Source organism: Gymnoscopelus braueri (assembly GCF_963280865.1).
Source record: "Gymnoscopelus braueri genome assembly, chromosome: 11".
Taxonomy (NCBI): Eukaryota; Metazoa; Chordata; class Actinopteri; order Myctophiformes; family Myctophidae; genus Gymnoscopelus; species Gymnoscopelus braueri.
Window position 1 is genome coordinate 55,310,890 of NC_137613.1, and position 18,587 is coordinate 55,329,476.

The following is an 18,587-nucleotide window of genomic DNA, read 5'->3' on the forward strand; positions in this document are numbered from 1 at the left end:
TAGAATTGATTTTTTTAAAATAAAATAGCGAAAATAGCTGATCTATAAGCTCTCAACCCGTCGCAATGCGGTGGGTTGTGAGCTTATAGATTGGCTATTTTCAATAATTTGATGACCGGCGGACTCTCCGCCTACCGGAGACATTAGCATCTTTCCGCCGGTCATCAAATGAATGGCTTAGGAATGCGACAAAAACTCTCCATGAATTCAAGGCGTAATTGGGTGTGTTATGGATAGAAAATAAGTCATTTTTTGGGTGAACTAATCCTTTTCTCATGACGTACCTACCTCTTCAAGGGTGGTTGTGGTTAAAATGGGGAAAAAACTGAAAAACCGTCACAGAACTTCATGGGTTGTGTAAAGTTCCAGGTTATGGAAGGTCCAGGGTTACCCTTCATGGTGCGTTCACACGAGCAGATTAAAAGATACAAAATACAAAAATACACAGTATCTTTGTCGCCCTGTCGCTTTGTATCTGTGTTGCTCAACACGGTCGTTGACGTCATCAAACGTGCGGACATCGGAGCTACAGTTGTAGTTTTGTGTCTTTGTATCTGGAAGTTGAACCCAGCTCAACTTGAATTTGTAGCTTTGTATCTTTGTCGCTAGAGTTACAGCTACAAACGTCGGATGTATCTTTGTCTCTTCATGTTGCTGGTTTCCATTGAAAATGAATGGTAGCATGTATATTTGTATCTGCCCGTGTGAAAGCACCATTACAGTCACGAAGACTCATTGACACTCCTGCATCCTCCTAGGACTAACCCAGATTGACACTGGACTGGTCAGCGCTGGGGTCAGACTCCACGTCTCTAGCCGTTCCGGCTCTCCTTCCAGAGAAGCGATGCAGGGACCCGGGCGAAGCCTGGGCGTCAGAGCGGCGCCGCTGGCTACAGCAGCACGCCGACCTGGCGTCGGCCAGGTCGGCCCGGAAGGAAGGCGTGTAGAAGCCGTAGATGAGTGGGTCGCAGCAGGTGTGCAGGTTTCCGAACACGAACAGGACGTGGTGCACGTACTCGGGTGTGCGGTGCAGCATGTCCGGCTGGAACCAGTACCAGATGCCCAGCAGGTAGTAGGGGGTCCAGCACACCACGAAGGAGGCCACGATCACCACGGTCATCTTCAGGGTCTTCATGCGCGCCTTGGGGATCATATCCGCTCCGCTACGCCTCAGACAGGACTCACCGCCTGGAAAAACATACAAAGACAAGAAACAATAAATGTGTGTGTGTGTGTGTGCGTGCGTGCGTGCGTTCGTGCGTGCGTGCGTGCGTGCGTGGTCACAAACAAAACAAATGTATATGCCGGAAGTGGTTTAATGTATGTTCTGTAATAACTGGAAATTCGGCACGCTGCGTGATCCTCACATCTAGCGTGACGTACCGCCCACTTCGTAGCGCAGATGGGCCAGACGAACCCTCTCCAAGTAAACGATGTACACGCTCATCGCTGTAAAGCGTGCATTCCATAGCCTCTCTCTCTCCCTCCCTCCGTCTCTCTCTGTCTCCCTCCCTCCCGCCGTGTTGTCCATGACATGATGAGTAGTTTGTATGAGAAAATAGAGCTTCTCAAGGCAACGTGTGAGTCGTGAGTAGCATGAGTTGTACTGAACAAAACAGTGGAATAAGTATGAGTGGCCAGCGCGAGTATAGGGGTGTGCATCGCAGCGTGACGACAGACACACACACACACACAGACACACACACACACACACACACACACACACACACACACACACACACACACACACACACACACACACACACACACACACACACACACACACACACACACAGCAGAGGTTTGTCGCCCGTGATTGGCTTAGCCTGCGTTGCCAGGTGTGCTTATTGTGTAAGCGATGTTCGGCTTATTTGGGCGCTTCTTTTGGGCCCGTTTTCATGGACCACGGCAGCGCTTGTTTCTCGCCCGTTTCACGGATGTGGCAACGCTTGTTTCTCGCACATGATTGGCTTGTCAAAGTAGTGATCATTTTGACATTGCACACACCCCGGAAGTAAACTGCGTGCCAAAATACTGCAAACACTTTATGATTATTAGAAGTGGAGACATATGTGAAGGTGGAAAATAAAGTAGATGTTATTGTCAGAAAAGCCATGAGCAATTTTTGTAGCAAGTTGGGAGAGAATTGCTTTGGCCATGAGTTGGACCTAAATGTTTGGGTGCAAAAAAGGGCCCCCTCTCTGCTTGTGTGGCAGGGATAATCAAAATTTACAAAGTAACTACTAACTAGTAACTAAAGTTTTCAAATAATTGTAGTGGAGTAAAAGTACAATATTTGCCTCTCAGATGTAGTGGAGTAGAAGTAAAAATACTGATGTTTTTTTTTTAAATACTCCAGTAAAGTAAAACAACCTCAAAATTGTACTTAAAGGACGACTTCACCCATTTTCAACCTGTCTTCATATAATTGGTCCTCACTAATGTTCATTATAGGATGGCACCATTTTTGTCTAGTCAGTCTGTGTCTCAGAGGAGGGCTGTGGACTGTTCAGAAACCTACCAGTGACATCATTGATGGGGAATCCAAGCTAATAGTAACTACAGGCTTTCTATTCCTGGAAAGTTAGCATGCTATAATGGAAGACATTGTTCTCACGTTAACAAAAAATATAAATAAAAAAAATGAAATATTGAAGTGAAATATGAAATAGAGGATTACAGTACAATAAACGATGAAGAGTTAATGGAGCACAACAGTGGGTTTCCAGTGAGTCCCACCTTTGCTCTTGGTCATCTGCCTGCTGATCTGCAGGAGGATCCGGGTGTAGCAGCAGGTGATGACCAGTAGGGGGACGACGTACAGGGTGACGAAGTGGAACATGTTGTACGCCGTCTCCTGCCAGCGCTGTGTGAAGCTGCCGTGCGTCACGCACTGAGTGAAGTCCCTGCCCTCCGCTTTGATGGCCCTGAAGATCAGCAGCTGTGGACCAGACCCATAGAGAGAGAGAGTTATGACACGCTTTGATCTCGCCGCAAAGCGGGCCGCTATGGGCTTATGGGGCATAACAGTGGCAGCCATTTTGTGGTTCCATCGTTCCAGACCCCATTCATTTTTTCCATAGAGATTTCCAAAAATATTATTATAAATATTTTTGTATTTTAAGTCTAGAATCAAGCCATCCAGGATCCTGGTGATTTATGACCATAAAACGTTTGAATCTGTGGAAAAAAAATAGAAAACCTCAAAACAAAAGATATTTATTAAATAAATATATCATATCATTATATATAAAAAAAAAAAAAATTCACAGAATCAAATGTTTTATGGTCATGACTCGCCAGGACCCTGGATGGCTTGATTCTAGGCTTAAATTAATTGATATAAATATTTGTGGTAATCTCTATGGGAAAAATGAATGGGGTCTGGAACGATGGAAACAGAAAATGGCCGCCACTACTATGCCCTAGTTGCAAACATTGGAACTATTGAGATAGCCATTTCCGCATTCCATTCTTACAATGGGAGTCAGCGCTAGTGTCGTCACTCTCATATTAGATCAGCAGCTGTGGACACCACGAGGAGAAGAAATAAACATTTTCGAAACAAAGTCTAATCTGCTATTTTCAGTGGTGTAAAGTAACTAAGTAGGCTACATTTACTCAAGTACTGTACTTAAGTACAATTTTGAGGTACTTTTAATTGACTGGATTATTTCCAATCTTTTACATTTTGATACCAATACTTTTGTACTTTTACTCAAGTCAATTTTGAATTCCAGACTTTTACTTTTAACAGAGTAGGCTACTTCTACATTGCAGTATTGATACTTCTGCTATTTTTGAAAGTTGTTGAAAGATATATAGGCCTACATACATTTCTTTTTTAACATAAATATTCTCTCTCTCATCCCGTCCCTGGCAAAAAAAATAAAAACTTTTCAGATGGGGGGTCCGCGGCCAAATACAGATCAATTTGGGGGTCCTTGACATGAACAAGTTTGAGAACCATTGCTTTAGTTTAGAGGGTGTCCTTTCCTCCCTGTCTGAGCTGCAGTCTCATTCATTCTAATGCCTATTGGGGCCCACTGCCAAACCACTTGGCTTGTTTAAGTCATAAAGGATAGTCTGCTGTTGCAGTGCAGCATATGCTATGCTTTTTCACATTCACCTTGTGTATAAGAACGTACAAAATAGAGAGGTGCCTTCAGTGGTGGAAAGTAACTAAGTACATTAAACTTAAGTACTGTACTTAAGTACAATTTTGAGTTATTTGTACTTTACTTGAGTATTTCCAATTTCCAATACTTTTACTTTTACTCCATTACATCTCGGATCCAAATATTTTACTTTTATTCCACTTTAGAAAACTTTAGTTACTAGTTACTTTGTAGATTTTGATTATTATTACAAAACATACATTAACCACTTCAGCCCTATATACATTTCGGCCATTCGAAAAATAGCCGATCTACAAGCTCACAATGCGTTGCGATGCGATGCATTGTGAGCTTGTGGATCTGCTATTTTCAAAAGATTTGTATACATTTGAAAACTTTGTGAAATGGGACATTCTGCATAATGAGTACTTTTACTTTTGGTACTTTAAGTACATTTTGATGCCAATACCTTTGTACTTTTTCTCAGGTACATTTACTTGTATCGGAGTATTTCTTCATTGCAGTATTGATACTTTTACTTAAGTAAACAAATTGAGTACTTTTTCCACCATGTGGCTTCTTTGTATTGAACACTAGGGAGGGGACGTTCGAGAAGATCAGAGAGGTATAGGGGGAGCCAGATTATTGAGCACCTTGTAGGTGGGAAGCAAGATTTTGCAGTGGATTCTTTGTTTGACAGGAATCTGATCTACAAGCTTAGAAGGAGAACTCCTTCTAACGCTATGGACCAGAGCTACAGGCAAAACCCTTTGGCTTTCTCTGAATTTTATGAGAGCTACTAGCCTATAGAATAGGAGGAGTTATCTCTGTCAGCTTCTTGCCGTGCAGCCTATCATATCAAAACCATTTCATTGTGCTTTTGTAGGCCACATTGCCTTGGTGTTGTGATCTGTTCGAATGCACTGTCCGTGGACCATGACATGTATTTGGGCCGCTTGGCACAAAGAAATATTGTTAATAAGCTCTGTGACTTAATAATAATAATAATAATAATAATAATAATAATAATAATAATAATAATAATAATAATAATAGTAATAATAATGATAATAATAGTGTAATAATAATAATAATAATTAATAATAATAATGATAATAATAATAATATATTGCAAAGAATGCGCAGAATGATTTCTTTTCTTTCTTTCTTTCCTTTATTTATTCAGGGGAGCCCACTGAGAGCAAGCTCTCTTTTTCAGGGACGCCCTGATAACAGCATATAACACATATACATAATGAAAAACAATAACAAACATTTGAATCATATTACAATCGTCACAGAAGCAAATAAACAGTGTTACATGAAACAGGTGCAGTTACTATGAAATTTGTCCTCGAGAAGTACCCTAAATGTCTCTATTGAGACCAATCGCTCCAGTTTCAGAGAGTCCTGAAGTTTGTTCCATTTGTGTGGAGCATAATACATGAAGGCAGTCTTTCCTTGTTCACTTTTCTTACGTGGACTGGTATATCTAATGTGTCTTTGTGAACGTGTTGAGTGTCCAGAAACCTTTGGTTCTAAGAGCGAAGAAAGGTATAGAGGAAGCTTGCCACACAAGGCCTTATAAATAAAAAGAATACAATGTTGCTCTCTGCGTACTGCGAGAGATGACCAACCCACTTTATCATATAAAATACAGTGATGGGTGTGATAGTCATCACCAGTGATAAAACGTAGGGCACTGTGGTAGACTGCCTCAAGAGGCTTGAGTGTAGAGATTGAGGCATGCATGTATAGCACATCACCATAATCAAACACAGACATTATGACAGATTGAATAACAGTTTTTCTACTGGAAAGAGAAAAACAGGACCTGTTTCTGTAGAGGAAACCAATCTGCCCTCTTAATTTTTTGGTTAGGTTCTCCACATGAATCTTAAATGAGAGCTTGGAATCTAGCCAAATGCCCAGGTACCTATAAGATGAGACCAGTTCAATTTGTTCACCTTTAAGAGTATGAACACCAGTAGAGGAATTTGTGTTAGGAGATCTGGAAAATACCATGCATTTTGTTTTGTTAGCGTTTAGGACAAGTTTAAGTTGAATTAGAGCCCTTTGAAACCTAGTGAAGGCAGTCTGCAAATTTGCAGTGGCCGCTTCAAGCGTTGGGCCAATACTGTACAAAATTGTGTCGTCCGCATACAAATGGACATCCCATTTCAGGGAGGGGAGTACAACATTATTAATATAGAGGGTGAACAAAAGGGGGCCCAAAATTGAACCCTGAGGGACACCTTTACCAACAGATAGAGAACTAGATTTAAAACCATCAGCTACAACGGCTTGTGTTCTATCCGTCAGATAATTGGAGAACCATCTGACAGATAGGTCATCCAAGCCAATGGAGGATAGCTTCTGTAGTAAAATAGGATGATCCACGGTGTCGAATGCTTTAGAGAGATCTATGAAAATAGCTGCGCAGTGTTGGTGATTATCTAGACCGGTTAGAATATTGTTTGTGACAAGAGTTGTAGCTGTCACAGTGCTGTGACCTGGTCTAAAACCTGACTGTTGAGGTTGGAGTATGTTATGAGTGTTCAGGAATGCACGTAGCTGTGAACTGACGAGGGACTCAAGGATCTTGGCCAGACAGCATAGTTTTGATATTGGCCGATAGTTATTTAGTTCTGACTGATCACCACCCTTGTGTAGTGGTATGACTTGTGCATCTTTCCAAATTGCGGGAATTGAGCCTGATGTAAGTGTTAGATTAAATATATGGGTAAGTGGTGCAGTAATTAAACGTGCACTAAGATGCAGCAGATATGGGCTAATATCGTCTGCACCCTTTGATTTTTTTGTGCATATTTTTGCAAGTGCAATTAAAACCTCAGAATGTGTAATTCGTCTAAATGTAAAACATGGGGGGGACAGGTCGAGTGAATTTTCAGTGATTGATTCATCACCATGATCTGCTACCGCAATATTAACAGACTGTCTGTCAAATAGATGACCAGCTAGTATAAAATGATTGTTAAAAACATCACAAATATCTGGTTTGTTTAAAACAACCCCATTTTCACTATTGATTTGTGACGGGAGAGAGGAGGTTGGCCTGGCTTTTAAGGACTTAACGATCTTCCAAAAACTGGCCGCATTTCCTTGCGTCTTAGTAAAACTGGATAAATAAAAATCTGATTTTGCTTTTCTAACCATAATGATGGCTTTATTTCGCAGCGTCTTAAATGATGACCAGTCTGCTGGTATGCCAGAACTTCTGGCCTTTGACCAGGCCACATCTCTGTGGCGGAGGGCCATTTTGAGATCCGCTGTAAACCAGGGACTCGAACGGTTTTTAACTCTAAAGTGCTTATAAGGTGCATGTTTCTCAGTAATGGAATTAAAAATATTAAGAAAATGACTTAAAGCTAGCTCAGGGTCTTGAAATGAGTTGACCTTGTACAAGTCAGAATAAAATAAATCATATAAAAAACCCTGTTCCGAAAAAACTTTAAAATTTCGTTTTTTAATCACCCGCCCCTTTGTTTTATTAGCTTTAGCAACTCTGACACATACTATAGGGCAGTGGTCACTAACACCTTGGGCAAACACCCCACTATAAGGGTACTTGAATGGCCTATTTGTTAATATTAGATCAATCAAAGTAGATCTAGGGGGGTTGTTTAAGTTTGGTCTGGTGGTATGCTGGATGAGCTGGGATAGATTTAGGTCCATGCAAAGCTGTTTCAGCCGAGCAGAATTGCTAGAGAGCCAATCCAGATTAAAATCTCCCAAAATCAAAACCTCCGAGGACACGTATTTGGACAAAATCTTCCCAAAATCCTCCAAGGCCACAACTGGCACTGAAGGGGGGCGATAGGTACCAATAACTGTACAGTGGATATCACCACCCAAACAAATGTCTAAAATGATATATTCAAACCGTTTAGGGATACATGACATCTCAAGTACATTTGCATTTAAATGTTCACTGACAAAAATTACAAGCCCACCAGCTCTTGAATTTCTGTCTATTCTAAAGAGATTATAGCCATTTATGGCAATATCTGAGTCTAATGTGAGCTCTGTCAGCCATGTCTCTGACAATACAAATACATCGGGGGAGCCCCCCTTGATCAGTATATTAATGAAATCAAGCTTTGGGGCCATACTCCTAATATTTAAATGTATGAATTTCAAGCCATCACATTCGTGCAACTCTTGTGCAGTCTTCAAATCCACACAATTTACATCATTAATGAGAGCAGAGGGCGTAATTTTAGGAGCAGAATTTATATAGACAAGGTTACTCACTGTGACCCCTCGTGGATGCACGGCCCCATTCCTAAAATACCCATAAAATACCCCATATCCCCACTAAGAAATACATGCGTGTAGTCAGATGAATGATGGTTCAATGATATTATAAGCCTCTTTTTTACGCATTCAGAAAGGCGATCTTTTTGCAAATAATGATGTTTAAATTATTCCTATTCAGTTAATTAGTCATAATAAGTTAATGATTTGGTCGGAAGTTTTCATCCGTTACAGAATCATAAATTGAATTAACTTATGTGCACTATATAATCATTATTATCGAGTGTGTTTTGGTTCACTTGCTGTTTTTGGTTTGGATTGCCCACAGTGAACCGAACCAAGCGAAGCGAACCGAGACCCCCGTTTTTTGAGGAACCAGAGTTCGTTTGAGCGTTCACACCAGAGCAAATGAACAGCACTTTCCGACAATACGCTCCAGAGTTCGTTTTAATCGCACTAAAATATCCAGGTGTGAAGGCACCCTTAGGCACCCTTAGTTACTTTAAGTAACTACGTTGAAAGCAGTAACTATAACTAGCCTACTTACTAAAGTAACTTGCCTAACACTGCCCCGGAATCATATGAATCTTCTTATTTTTTTTCTCCCAACATGGCAGCCGCCATGTAAACATAATTTTACAGCTAAACAGGCCACTAAAGGATGTTTTATTGTTTACATTTTAAGTGAGAAATACGCACAAAATAGTGACAGATTTGATAAACACTTCTGCAACCTGAGTTTTGCAACATGATCTAATGGACTATTTTCTTTACAGTTCTTTACAATGTTCTTTACGTTGCCGCTGTCGTAAAACATGCTTGCTCAGGGTGGGACAATGTTGGGTCTCTGCTCTACATCCATTTTTCAATACTATTTGGGGCAGCGGTGGCCTAAAGGTTAGGGGAGTGCACTTGTGGCCGGAAGGTTCCCGGTTCGATTCCCCCGGACCGGCAAGGTATATGTAAAGAAGGTAGGGTTACGTCATTTTCGCTATCATGCAATTCCAGCCGGCAGATTCGTCGCACCATGGCAGCCAAACTGCAGCCGTGAGTTCAGTGGAATGCATTGGAGTTAATGAGAGCCCGGTGGATCAGCTCATGAACAAAATATATTTCTGAATGACTGAGACCTTTGTAAAGTAATTGCTTCTGGAAAATAAAAGGAGACATATCACACATTGTTTTCTGCTGTGTTGCTTTTCGATGTGTCCCACTGTATAAGTTTATTGAGCTATCTAAAGAGCACAAAAGTACGCGATACTGCCGAGACAGAAACCAGTGTTGCCATGTCCACTTATTTATAAAGCGACTTTTGGGCTTATTTTTCTGTGAAGTTGCTTGTAAATATTGGTAGTTGCGGGTTGCGGTTTTATGGGCTTTTTTTCTAGTTGATTATTTGGACTTGGGCTTCACAAATAAAAAAATATTTTAATTATGTTTATGTCATGGACCCTCAAATTAATATGTATTTGTCCCTAACCCCCATCTGAAAATGTTTTGTGCCAGGGAGCCCCGTACCAAATTGTGTTGTTAGTGTTTCAAAAATCTTCAATATTTCACATTTTACTTCAAGATTTTTTTTTATAGCAGATCTACAAGCTCACAACGCGTTGTGAGCTTGTAGATCGGCTATTTTCAATGTATACAGTAAAGGTTTAAAGTGCTCATAATGGCCTAGTGCAAGTCTTCAACAGGGTCCACGAGGTACTGCAGGGGTCCGCGAAATTGTTGCTTGATTAGACAATAAAATAAAATAAAAAATAAAAAATATATATATATACAAATATTTTTTATATATATATTTTTTTTAAATGTCCATTTGTCTTCATATATTTTTAAAACATTTTCCACATTTATGTATTAAATAAATGATGATATCTATAAATGATTCTGTCCATTTTAATAGCTTGTATACATGATTATTGTGCAATTGACAGATTGTTGTTCTCAGTTAATAAGGTATGTTTATAAATGGCAGTGCGGCCACCCTACTCACTGTACCCTGTACCTGTATGTTTAATATAAAGCATGAATATATTAATCTGTCTATTATTTTTAATAGCTTAGTATTGATGCACAATAACATGTATGTTTATGAAACACAATTGTATACATAATTATACAATATATGGGGTCGAGAGTAGGGTAGGGGGTCCCTGCTCCATCTCCCCATCAGTTTGGGAAAACGCTGAAGACCCTGGCCCCCGGTGCTTCTTTTGGGCTTGTTTTCCTAGACCTGGTTGCTTATTTCTCTCCACACAATCTGGCAACACTGCCAGAGACGATTTTTGAGTGGTGCCAACCACTCCTACATTTGACCGTGTCTGTGGTGTGTCTGTGTGTCTGTGTGTCCGTCTGTCCGTCCGTATGAGCCTGGCCTCTCTGTATGTTTGAGCACAGCCTCAACAGCTGCGGCTGATTGCAACACAAAGATGCAACCATACAGGTACAGTAACAGTACAGACCATAACAGTACAGTACAGGTACAGGTACAGTACAGTACAGTACAGTACACGTACGTACACTACAGTACAGTACAGTACAATACGTACAGTACAGTACAGACCGTACAGTACAGTACAGTACAGTACAGACCGTACAGTACAGTACAGTACGTACAGTACGTACAGTACAGTAAATTACGTACAGTTCGGACAGTACAGTACAGTACAGTGTACAAACCGTACAGTACAGTACAGTACAGCACAGTACGTACAGTACAGACCGTACAGCTACAGTAACAGTACAGGTACAGACCGTACAGTACAGGTACAGTACAGTACAGTACGTACAGCACGTACAGTACAGTACAGTACGTACAGTACAGGTCCAGCACAGTACAGTACGTACAGTACAGACCGTACAGTACGTACAGTACAGGTACAGGTAGAGGTGAGGTACAGCTACAGGTACAGTACAGTACAGACCGTACAGTACAGTACAGTACAGTACAGTACACACACACACACACATTTGAGTAAAAATACTTAAAATGTGTAAAAATACTTAAAATGAGTAAAAATACTTAAATATTAGCAAAGATACTTTAAAGTTCCTAAACTGAGTAAAAATACTTTAAATGAGTAAAAATACTTAAAATGCGTAAAAATACTTACAAGATGTTACAATGAGTAAAAACACGTACAAATCTGTACAAACATTTTAAAGTACTTACAATGAGTAAAAATACGTTGAAGTCATCAAAGTCTGTAAAAAGTAACTAATGACATGAACTCATGAAAGGCACCACTCTCTTCACACTGGGTGTGATTTTTATACAGTCTATGGACGATACATGCCGCTGTTTAGATGCCTCAATAAAATTATACAGTGTGCTAACAAAATCCAAATTGATTGGATAAAAACCTGTGATATGTCTTCTTTTATATTCCTGAACCGATTATCTGACAAAGGACACAATCGTTCAGAAATAGTGTTTGTTCACTGGTCCAGCTGGCTGCCATAGACTTCATAGTATTTCACCAAACTTCCTGTTCCAGTTTTGGCTCCCATGCGCATCAGCGTCTGCCATGCAAGCAATGGCGTCTGCCCGCGGCCCGCCCCCTAGGCCGTCCCTTCCTTCTTTTCTAATTTCCTTGCGGACCGGCAGGAAAATAAATCTGGGTGGGGAAGTGAATGTCTGCCACTCACCCCTCCCCCAACACCTCTGAAGTGGTCTTGAGCATGCAAGGCACAGAACCCCCAACTGCTCAGTGAGCTGCTCAGTGGCCAACGGTATAAGACTGTGGTTTTACTGGTCAGCTCCTAGGTTTAAATGTGTGTGTGTGTGTGTGTGTGTGTGTGTGTGTGTGTGTGTGTGTGTGCGTGTGCGTGTGCGTGTGCGTGCGCGTGCGCGTGTGCGTGCGTGCGTGGGTGCGTGCGTGCGTGCGTGCGTGCGTGTGTGTGTGTGTGTGTGTGTGTTGCTGAAAATGAGCACTTGTGCTCAGCTACTACCCTGGGTAAATACAGAACTATAGATGAATATACTACAGTATATAACTAATATATTCTACTCCACTACATCTCAGAGGCAATGTTGCACATTTTCCCTCCACTACAATTATTTGAGAACTTTAGTTTCACGTTACTTTGCAGATTTTAGATGACTACAAAACATACATAAACCAATTAAACAAGTGTTTTTACTTTTTGTACTGCACTTTTACTCAAGTCACTACAGGACTTTTATTTGTAACATTGTGGTTTTACTTAAAGGAGCACTTCGCCCATTTTCAACCTTATCTTCATATAATTGGTCTTCACTAATGCTCATTGTAAGATGGAACCGTTTTTGTCTACTCACTCTGTGTCTCATTGGTGGGATCTAGACAGTTCAGAAACCTGGCTACCAGTGACATCATCTATGGGGATTCCAAGCTAATAGGAACTACAGCCTTTCTCTTCCTGGAAATGTACCATGCTGAGATAGAAGCCATTGTTCTCGCATTAAAACAAAAATAAAAGTTTGAAATCTTTGTTTGAAATAACCAAACGTGTCTACTGATGATGTCACTGGTAGGCAGGTCTCAGACACACAGACCGAATAAACATAAATGGTGCCATCTTGTAATGAGCATTAGTGAGGACCACGTGTATGACGATGAATTTTGAGGTATTCATACTTTACTTGAGTATTTCCAATTTCCAATACTTTTATTTCTACTCCACTATATCTCAGAGGCAAATATTGTACTTTTACTCCACTACAATTATTGGCTACAAGTTAGTTTGTAGATTTTGATTATTATTACAAAACCACTTAAGCCCTATATACATTTCAGCCATTTGAAAATAGCAGATCTACAAGCTCACAATGCGTCGTGATGAAACTCATTGTGAGCTTGTAGATCTGCTATTTTCAAAAGATTTGTATACATTTGAAAACTTTGAAATGGGACATTTAGCAAAATGAGCACTTTCTACTTTTGGTACTTTAAGTAAAATATGACACCAATACTTTTGTACTTTTACTCAAGTACATTTTGAATTCCGGACTTGTACTTGTAACATAGCATTTCCACATAGCATTTCCACATAGCAGTATTGATACTTTTACTTAAGTAATATATACATTATACATTTCGGCCATTTGAAAATAGCAGATCTACAAGCTCACAATGCGTCACATTGCGACACATTGTGATTGATTGATTGATTGAAATTTGTATTAGGCAAAAGAATGTAAAACAACACAGTTACATTTATGATGCTTTTGTCTAAAAGGTCCGGCCAAAAAAGTCCTTGCGGACTTGTTTCCGTTGGGGTCCTTGAATTAATTTCATAGACATATATAGTAGCAACCAAACAGTTCAAAAATCAACATGAAAATACAGATAATACAGAAAAAATACCACTATGTACAAAAAAAAGCATGAGAAAATACAAAAATATTTACAAAAAAGGGGGGGGTGAAGCATGGAAAAATAAAAATTATATACAAAAAAAGCATGAGGAAATAAAAAATATGTACAAAAAAGAGGAGGGGGGGGGTCGTCTGTCTACAGGGAAACTGGTACTAGCTCCTCTTTCGGCCTCCAGAAAGATGAGTTTTTAGGGCTGTTTTGAATGAGCCCAGCGAACTGCATTTTTTGAGGGATGGGGTTAGACTATTCCATTCCTTGGTGGCTGTGCTATAGAAGGAGAATTTGCACATGTTTGTTTTATGGGTGGGTGGTACCAGATTGTTGTTTACGCTCCCTCTAGTTTCGTGGCTGTGGGTGTCACTAACTTTTTCGAGGTATTTATACATGATAGAGTCATTTAATCTCTTATCTTAATCTAATTATCATAATGTGTCTAGGGTCCTTAACCTGGTTAAAATGTCCTATTAATAATGCCATACGGGCCTGTACTTTGTCATGGTAAAAGTACTCTGTACTCTTAGTCCCTCTGTCTGCCAGCCAAGGTCAAAGTCATGCAGGCCTTTTCTGCGGTTATCTTATGTTTTGGGAACACGGTATCTGGGTGTTCTCTTCTCTACAGCTGTCTTCCTTAGTGTCACCAAATCTCCACTGACCAGTGACAGGTCAGAAGCAGATGTCAAACCTGTTGACCCAGACATGGGGACGCTGTTGTCCAGAGATAAACTGTCACACCATCATCCTCCATCATAATCTACCATCATCTACCATCATCAGACGACGACGTAACCATCGCTCTCATCCAATCCGAGAAGTCCACCTTCGCCCGGAACCTCATCGATGTCACATCCTATGATGTCATATGTTTATGTTACTGGACTCTGTTAAAAGCTACTGCTTTCTCTGTTACACTACAGAGAGACGCGACCGATGATGCGGAACCATACCTGTGATATACTGTAACCTTCTATATCTCTCTGATCTGAATACAAACATGTTTCCTTATACCCTTGGCTGCCTGTCTGAGTCTGGTTTTTCCTTATTGCCTCCGTTATACAAGTATCTGTACTTTGTGTGGGTCATAAGGTGAAATTCAACTCCATCAATACAGATATGCGGGTATAGGGGGCATTTCGGGCAAATCTGCATTTACAATTTTGAAGACCAGTCCCATTTTGAGTTGTTTAACCCTGTCTTCCACCCTGAGCTTGTAGATCTGCTATCTTCAAAAGATTTTTTTGCATTTGAAAACTTGAAATGGGGAAAAAAAAGTACATTTACTTTTGTACTTTCACTCAAGTAGCTCAAGTGGAAGCTGCAGTGCATCAGACTGGAAAACTGTGCAGAGAGTGGTGAGGACAGCGGAGAAGATCACTGGGACTTCACTGCCCTCCATTAAGGTGATTGCTGACAACCGATGTCTGACTAGGGCCAAAAACATCTTGACTGACCCTACCCACCCACATCATGGACTGTTCATCATGTTGCCCTCTGGAAAAAGGTACCGCATGGGGAGCAGAACGGCCAATAGTACCAATTCCGGATTTTACTTGTAACAGAGTATTTCTATATTGCAGTATTGATACATTTACTTAAAGGGTAAGACCACTTTGGTAGAGGTTTGGGTTGTGTAGTTACCTTGCCATGATGTAACTCCAAAGGTGGGCAAGATATCAAAAATAATTGCTCCATTGATTAGAAATTGATAATTCAAAAATATGCTCCTCATTGACTTACATTGTACGGTAAAACAGCTCTCAAAGTCACTCTTTTAGCACATAAATGAACACAAACAAAGCTGATTCAGACAATATAGAGCATCACCAAACCCAGTACTGTTTGTTTTTTTAATGAAAATGTCAACTTCCTGTTGATTTTACTATTTGAAGATCTGGATCCGGATCCGCGGATCCAGTCCAGGTTTTCTACTTATTAAAAATGGCAAAATCAACAGGAAGTTGACATTTTTATTTAAAAAAAAAAAACAGTACTGGGTTTGGTGATGTTCTATATTGTCTGAATCAACTTTGTTTGCGTTCGTTTACGTGCTAAAATAGTGACTTTGAGAGCTGTTTTACTGTACAATGTAAGTCAATGGGGAGCATATTTTGAATTATCAATTTCTAATCAATGGAGCAATTATTTATTATTTATTTCCCACCTTTGGAGTTACATCATGGCAAGGTAACTACACAACCCAAACCTCTACCAAAGTGGTCTTGCCCTTTAAGTAAAACATTTGAGTACTTTTTACACCACTGCCCAGGACTCACCTGTGGTGATGCTAGCAGCAGACTGAGGACCCAGGCCAGCAGCAGCAAGCGCTTGTTCCTGCGCCCGGCGTCCAGCGAGTCCAGTGGGTGTAAGATGGCCTGGTGCCGGTCCAGGCTGACCACCACCAGGATGAAAGCCGCGGAGTGCATGGCCGACAGCTTGAGGAAGCACAGCAGCTTGCACATCACGTCCCCCGCGTACCACTGCACCGTGACGTTCCAGATGGCGTCCAGGGGCATCACCACGAACGTCATCACCTATTAATGATAAAATACTTCATGGTCCATATAGGCAGTGGTGGAAAAAGTACTCAAATGTTTTACTTAAGTAAAAGTATCAATACTGCTATGTGGAAATGCTCTGTTACAAGTCCGGAATTCAAAATGTACTTGAGTAAAAGTACAAAAGTATTGGTGTAAAAATGTACTTAAAGTACCAAAAGTAGAAAGTGCTCATTTTGCAAAATGTCCCATTTCACAAATTTTCAAATGTATACAAATCTTTTGAAAATAGCAGATCTACAAGCTCACAATGAGTCTCATCGCGACACATTGTGAGCTTGTAGATCTGCTATTTTCAAATGGCCGAAATGTATATAGGGCTGAAGTGGTTTTTTAATAATAATCAAAATCTATAAAGTAACTAGTAACTAAAGTTTTCAAATAATTGTAGTGGAGTAAAAGTACAATATTTGCCTCTGAGATGTTGGAGTAGAAGTAAAAGTAGGCTACTGAAATTTGGAAACACTGCAGTAAAGTAAAAAATATACAGAAGCACAAAAGTACAGTACCTACTTAAGTTACTTTACACTGCTGAATACAACGCATCGCTCACCAGGTCAGTGGAGGCCAGGCCGGCGATGAGCGGGCGGAGGTGCTTAGCGAGCCGCCGCCCTCGCCCCCACAGCACGCTGAGCAGCACGGACAGGTTGCTGACGGCGGCGAATACAAACAGCAGCGCGGTGGCGGCCACACGACACTGAGCCGCCACCGTGAAGGCTGGAGGCTCCCAGTCCAACCCAGAGCCGTTAGTCAGGGAGGGGACGGAACCGTTCCCCGGAGGAAGCTCGGGGACCCAGAAGGACTCGTTTCCGGCCATTCTGTAACGAGGAGGACACGTGTTAAACAATGAGTAGGTAGAGACTCGTGTAAGAAGTACTCAAATGTTTTGCTTAAGTAAAAGTATCAATACTGCAATGTAGAAGTAGCCTACTCTGTTGCAAGTAAATGTCCGGAATTCAAAATTGACTTGCTTAAAAGTACAAAAGTATTGGTATCAACATCAAAATGTACTTAAAGTACCAAAAGTAAAAGTACTAAAATGTTACAAAAAAAGTTAAAAAAAAGTACTAAAAGTACTAAAATGTATCGCAATGCGTTGTGAGCTTGTAGATCTGCTATTTTCAAATAGCCTAGGTATAAAATAGGGCTAAAGTGGTTAATGAATGTTTTATAATGTAGATAGATAGATAGATAGATAGATAGATAGATAGATAGATAGATAGATAGATAGATAGATAGATAGATAGATAGATAGATAGATAGATAGATAGATATAGATAGATAGATAGTTTTATTGTCATTCAACATATACATGAAATGCATAAATGAACGAAATTTCATTCCACTGGCTATGTGATCTAAAAACTACTCCTAGTTAAAAGAATGCTAAAACTACAATACTAAAAACTAAAATACTACAAAGAGACACCACTAATAAAAAAAATATTCAGTTCATAATGAGACATAAAATATTGCACACAGGAGTCTTCAGCAGCATATAAGGAAGAAGTTTAGGGGATATTGCATTTCTACGTGACTATTTGACTTTTTTCAGGGTAGAGTTCAAAAGTCGGATGGCTTGGTGAAAAAAACTCTTGCAGAATCTGGCCGTTCTGCTCCCCATGCGGTACCTTTTTCCAGAGGGCAACATGATGAACAGTCCATGATGTGGGTGGGTAGGGTCAGTCAAGATGTTTTTGGCCCTAGTCAGACATCGGTTGTCAGCAATCACCTTAATGGAGGGCAGTGAAGTCCCAGTGATCTTCTCCGTTGTCCTCACCACTCTCTGCACAGTTTTCCAGTCTGATGCACTGCAGCTTCCAGACCAGACAGAGATGCAGTTGGTCAGAATGCTCTCTATAGTGACCCTGTAGAATAGTGAGGATGGGAGGGGGGAGTTGGGCTCTTCTCATCCGGCGTAGAAAGAACAGACGTTTCTGTGCTCTCTTTACAAGAGAGGCCGTATTTGAGGACCATGTCAGACTTTCTGTAATCTGTACCCCCAGGAACTTGGTGCTACTCACTACCTCCACTGCAGTGTCACTTATGAGGAGTGGTGTGTGGCTGTGCTGGTTCCGTCTGAAGTCAACGATGATCTCCTTTGTCTTGCTGACATTCAGAACCAGATTGTGTGCGTTGTACCAGCCCACCAACTGTCTCACTTCCTCCCTGTAGTCGTTCTCGTTGTCGTCCCTGATGAGGCCCACAACTGTCGTGTCGTCCGCGTATTTCACCATGTGGTTGGTACTGAACCTAGCACAGCAGTCATGGGTCAT

The 18,587-nt window shown here is 40.7% G+C and overlaps 1 protein-coding gene across 1 annotated transcript; it reads right to left on the reverse strand.

Annotated features, from left to right (window-relative positions):
- Window positions 1-760: 760 nt before the first annotated feature.
- Window positions 761-18,587, reverse strand: LOC308095740 (gonadotropin-releasing hormone II receptor-like; the record flags this gene model as incomplete). The annotated part of the gene is made up of 6 exons (XM_080442779.1): window positions 761-1,188; window positions 2,740-2,941; window positions 16,030-16,287; window positions 16,865-17,129; window positions 17,943-18,179; window positions 18,286-18,587. 6 exons carry the CDS (start codon window positions 18,585-18,587, stop codon window positions 761-763), a joined length of 1,692 nt encoding a protein of 563 aa, XP_080298905.1.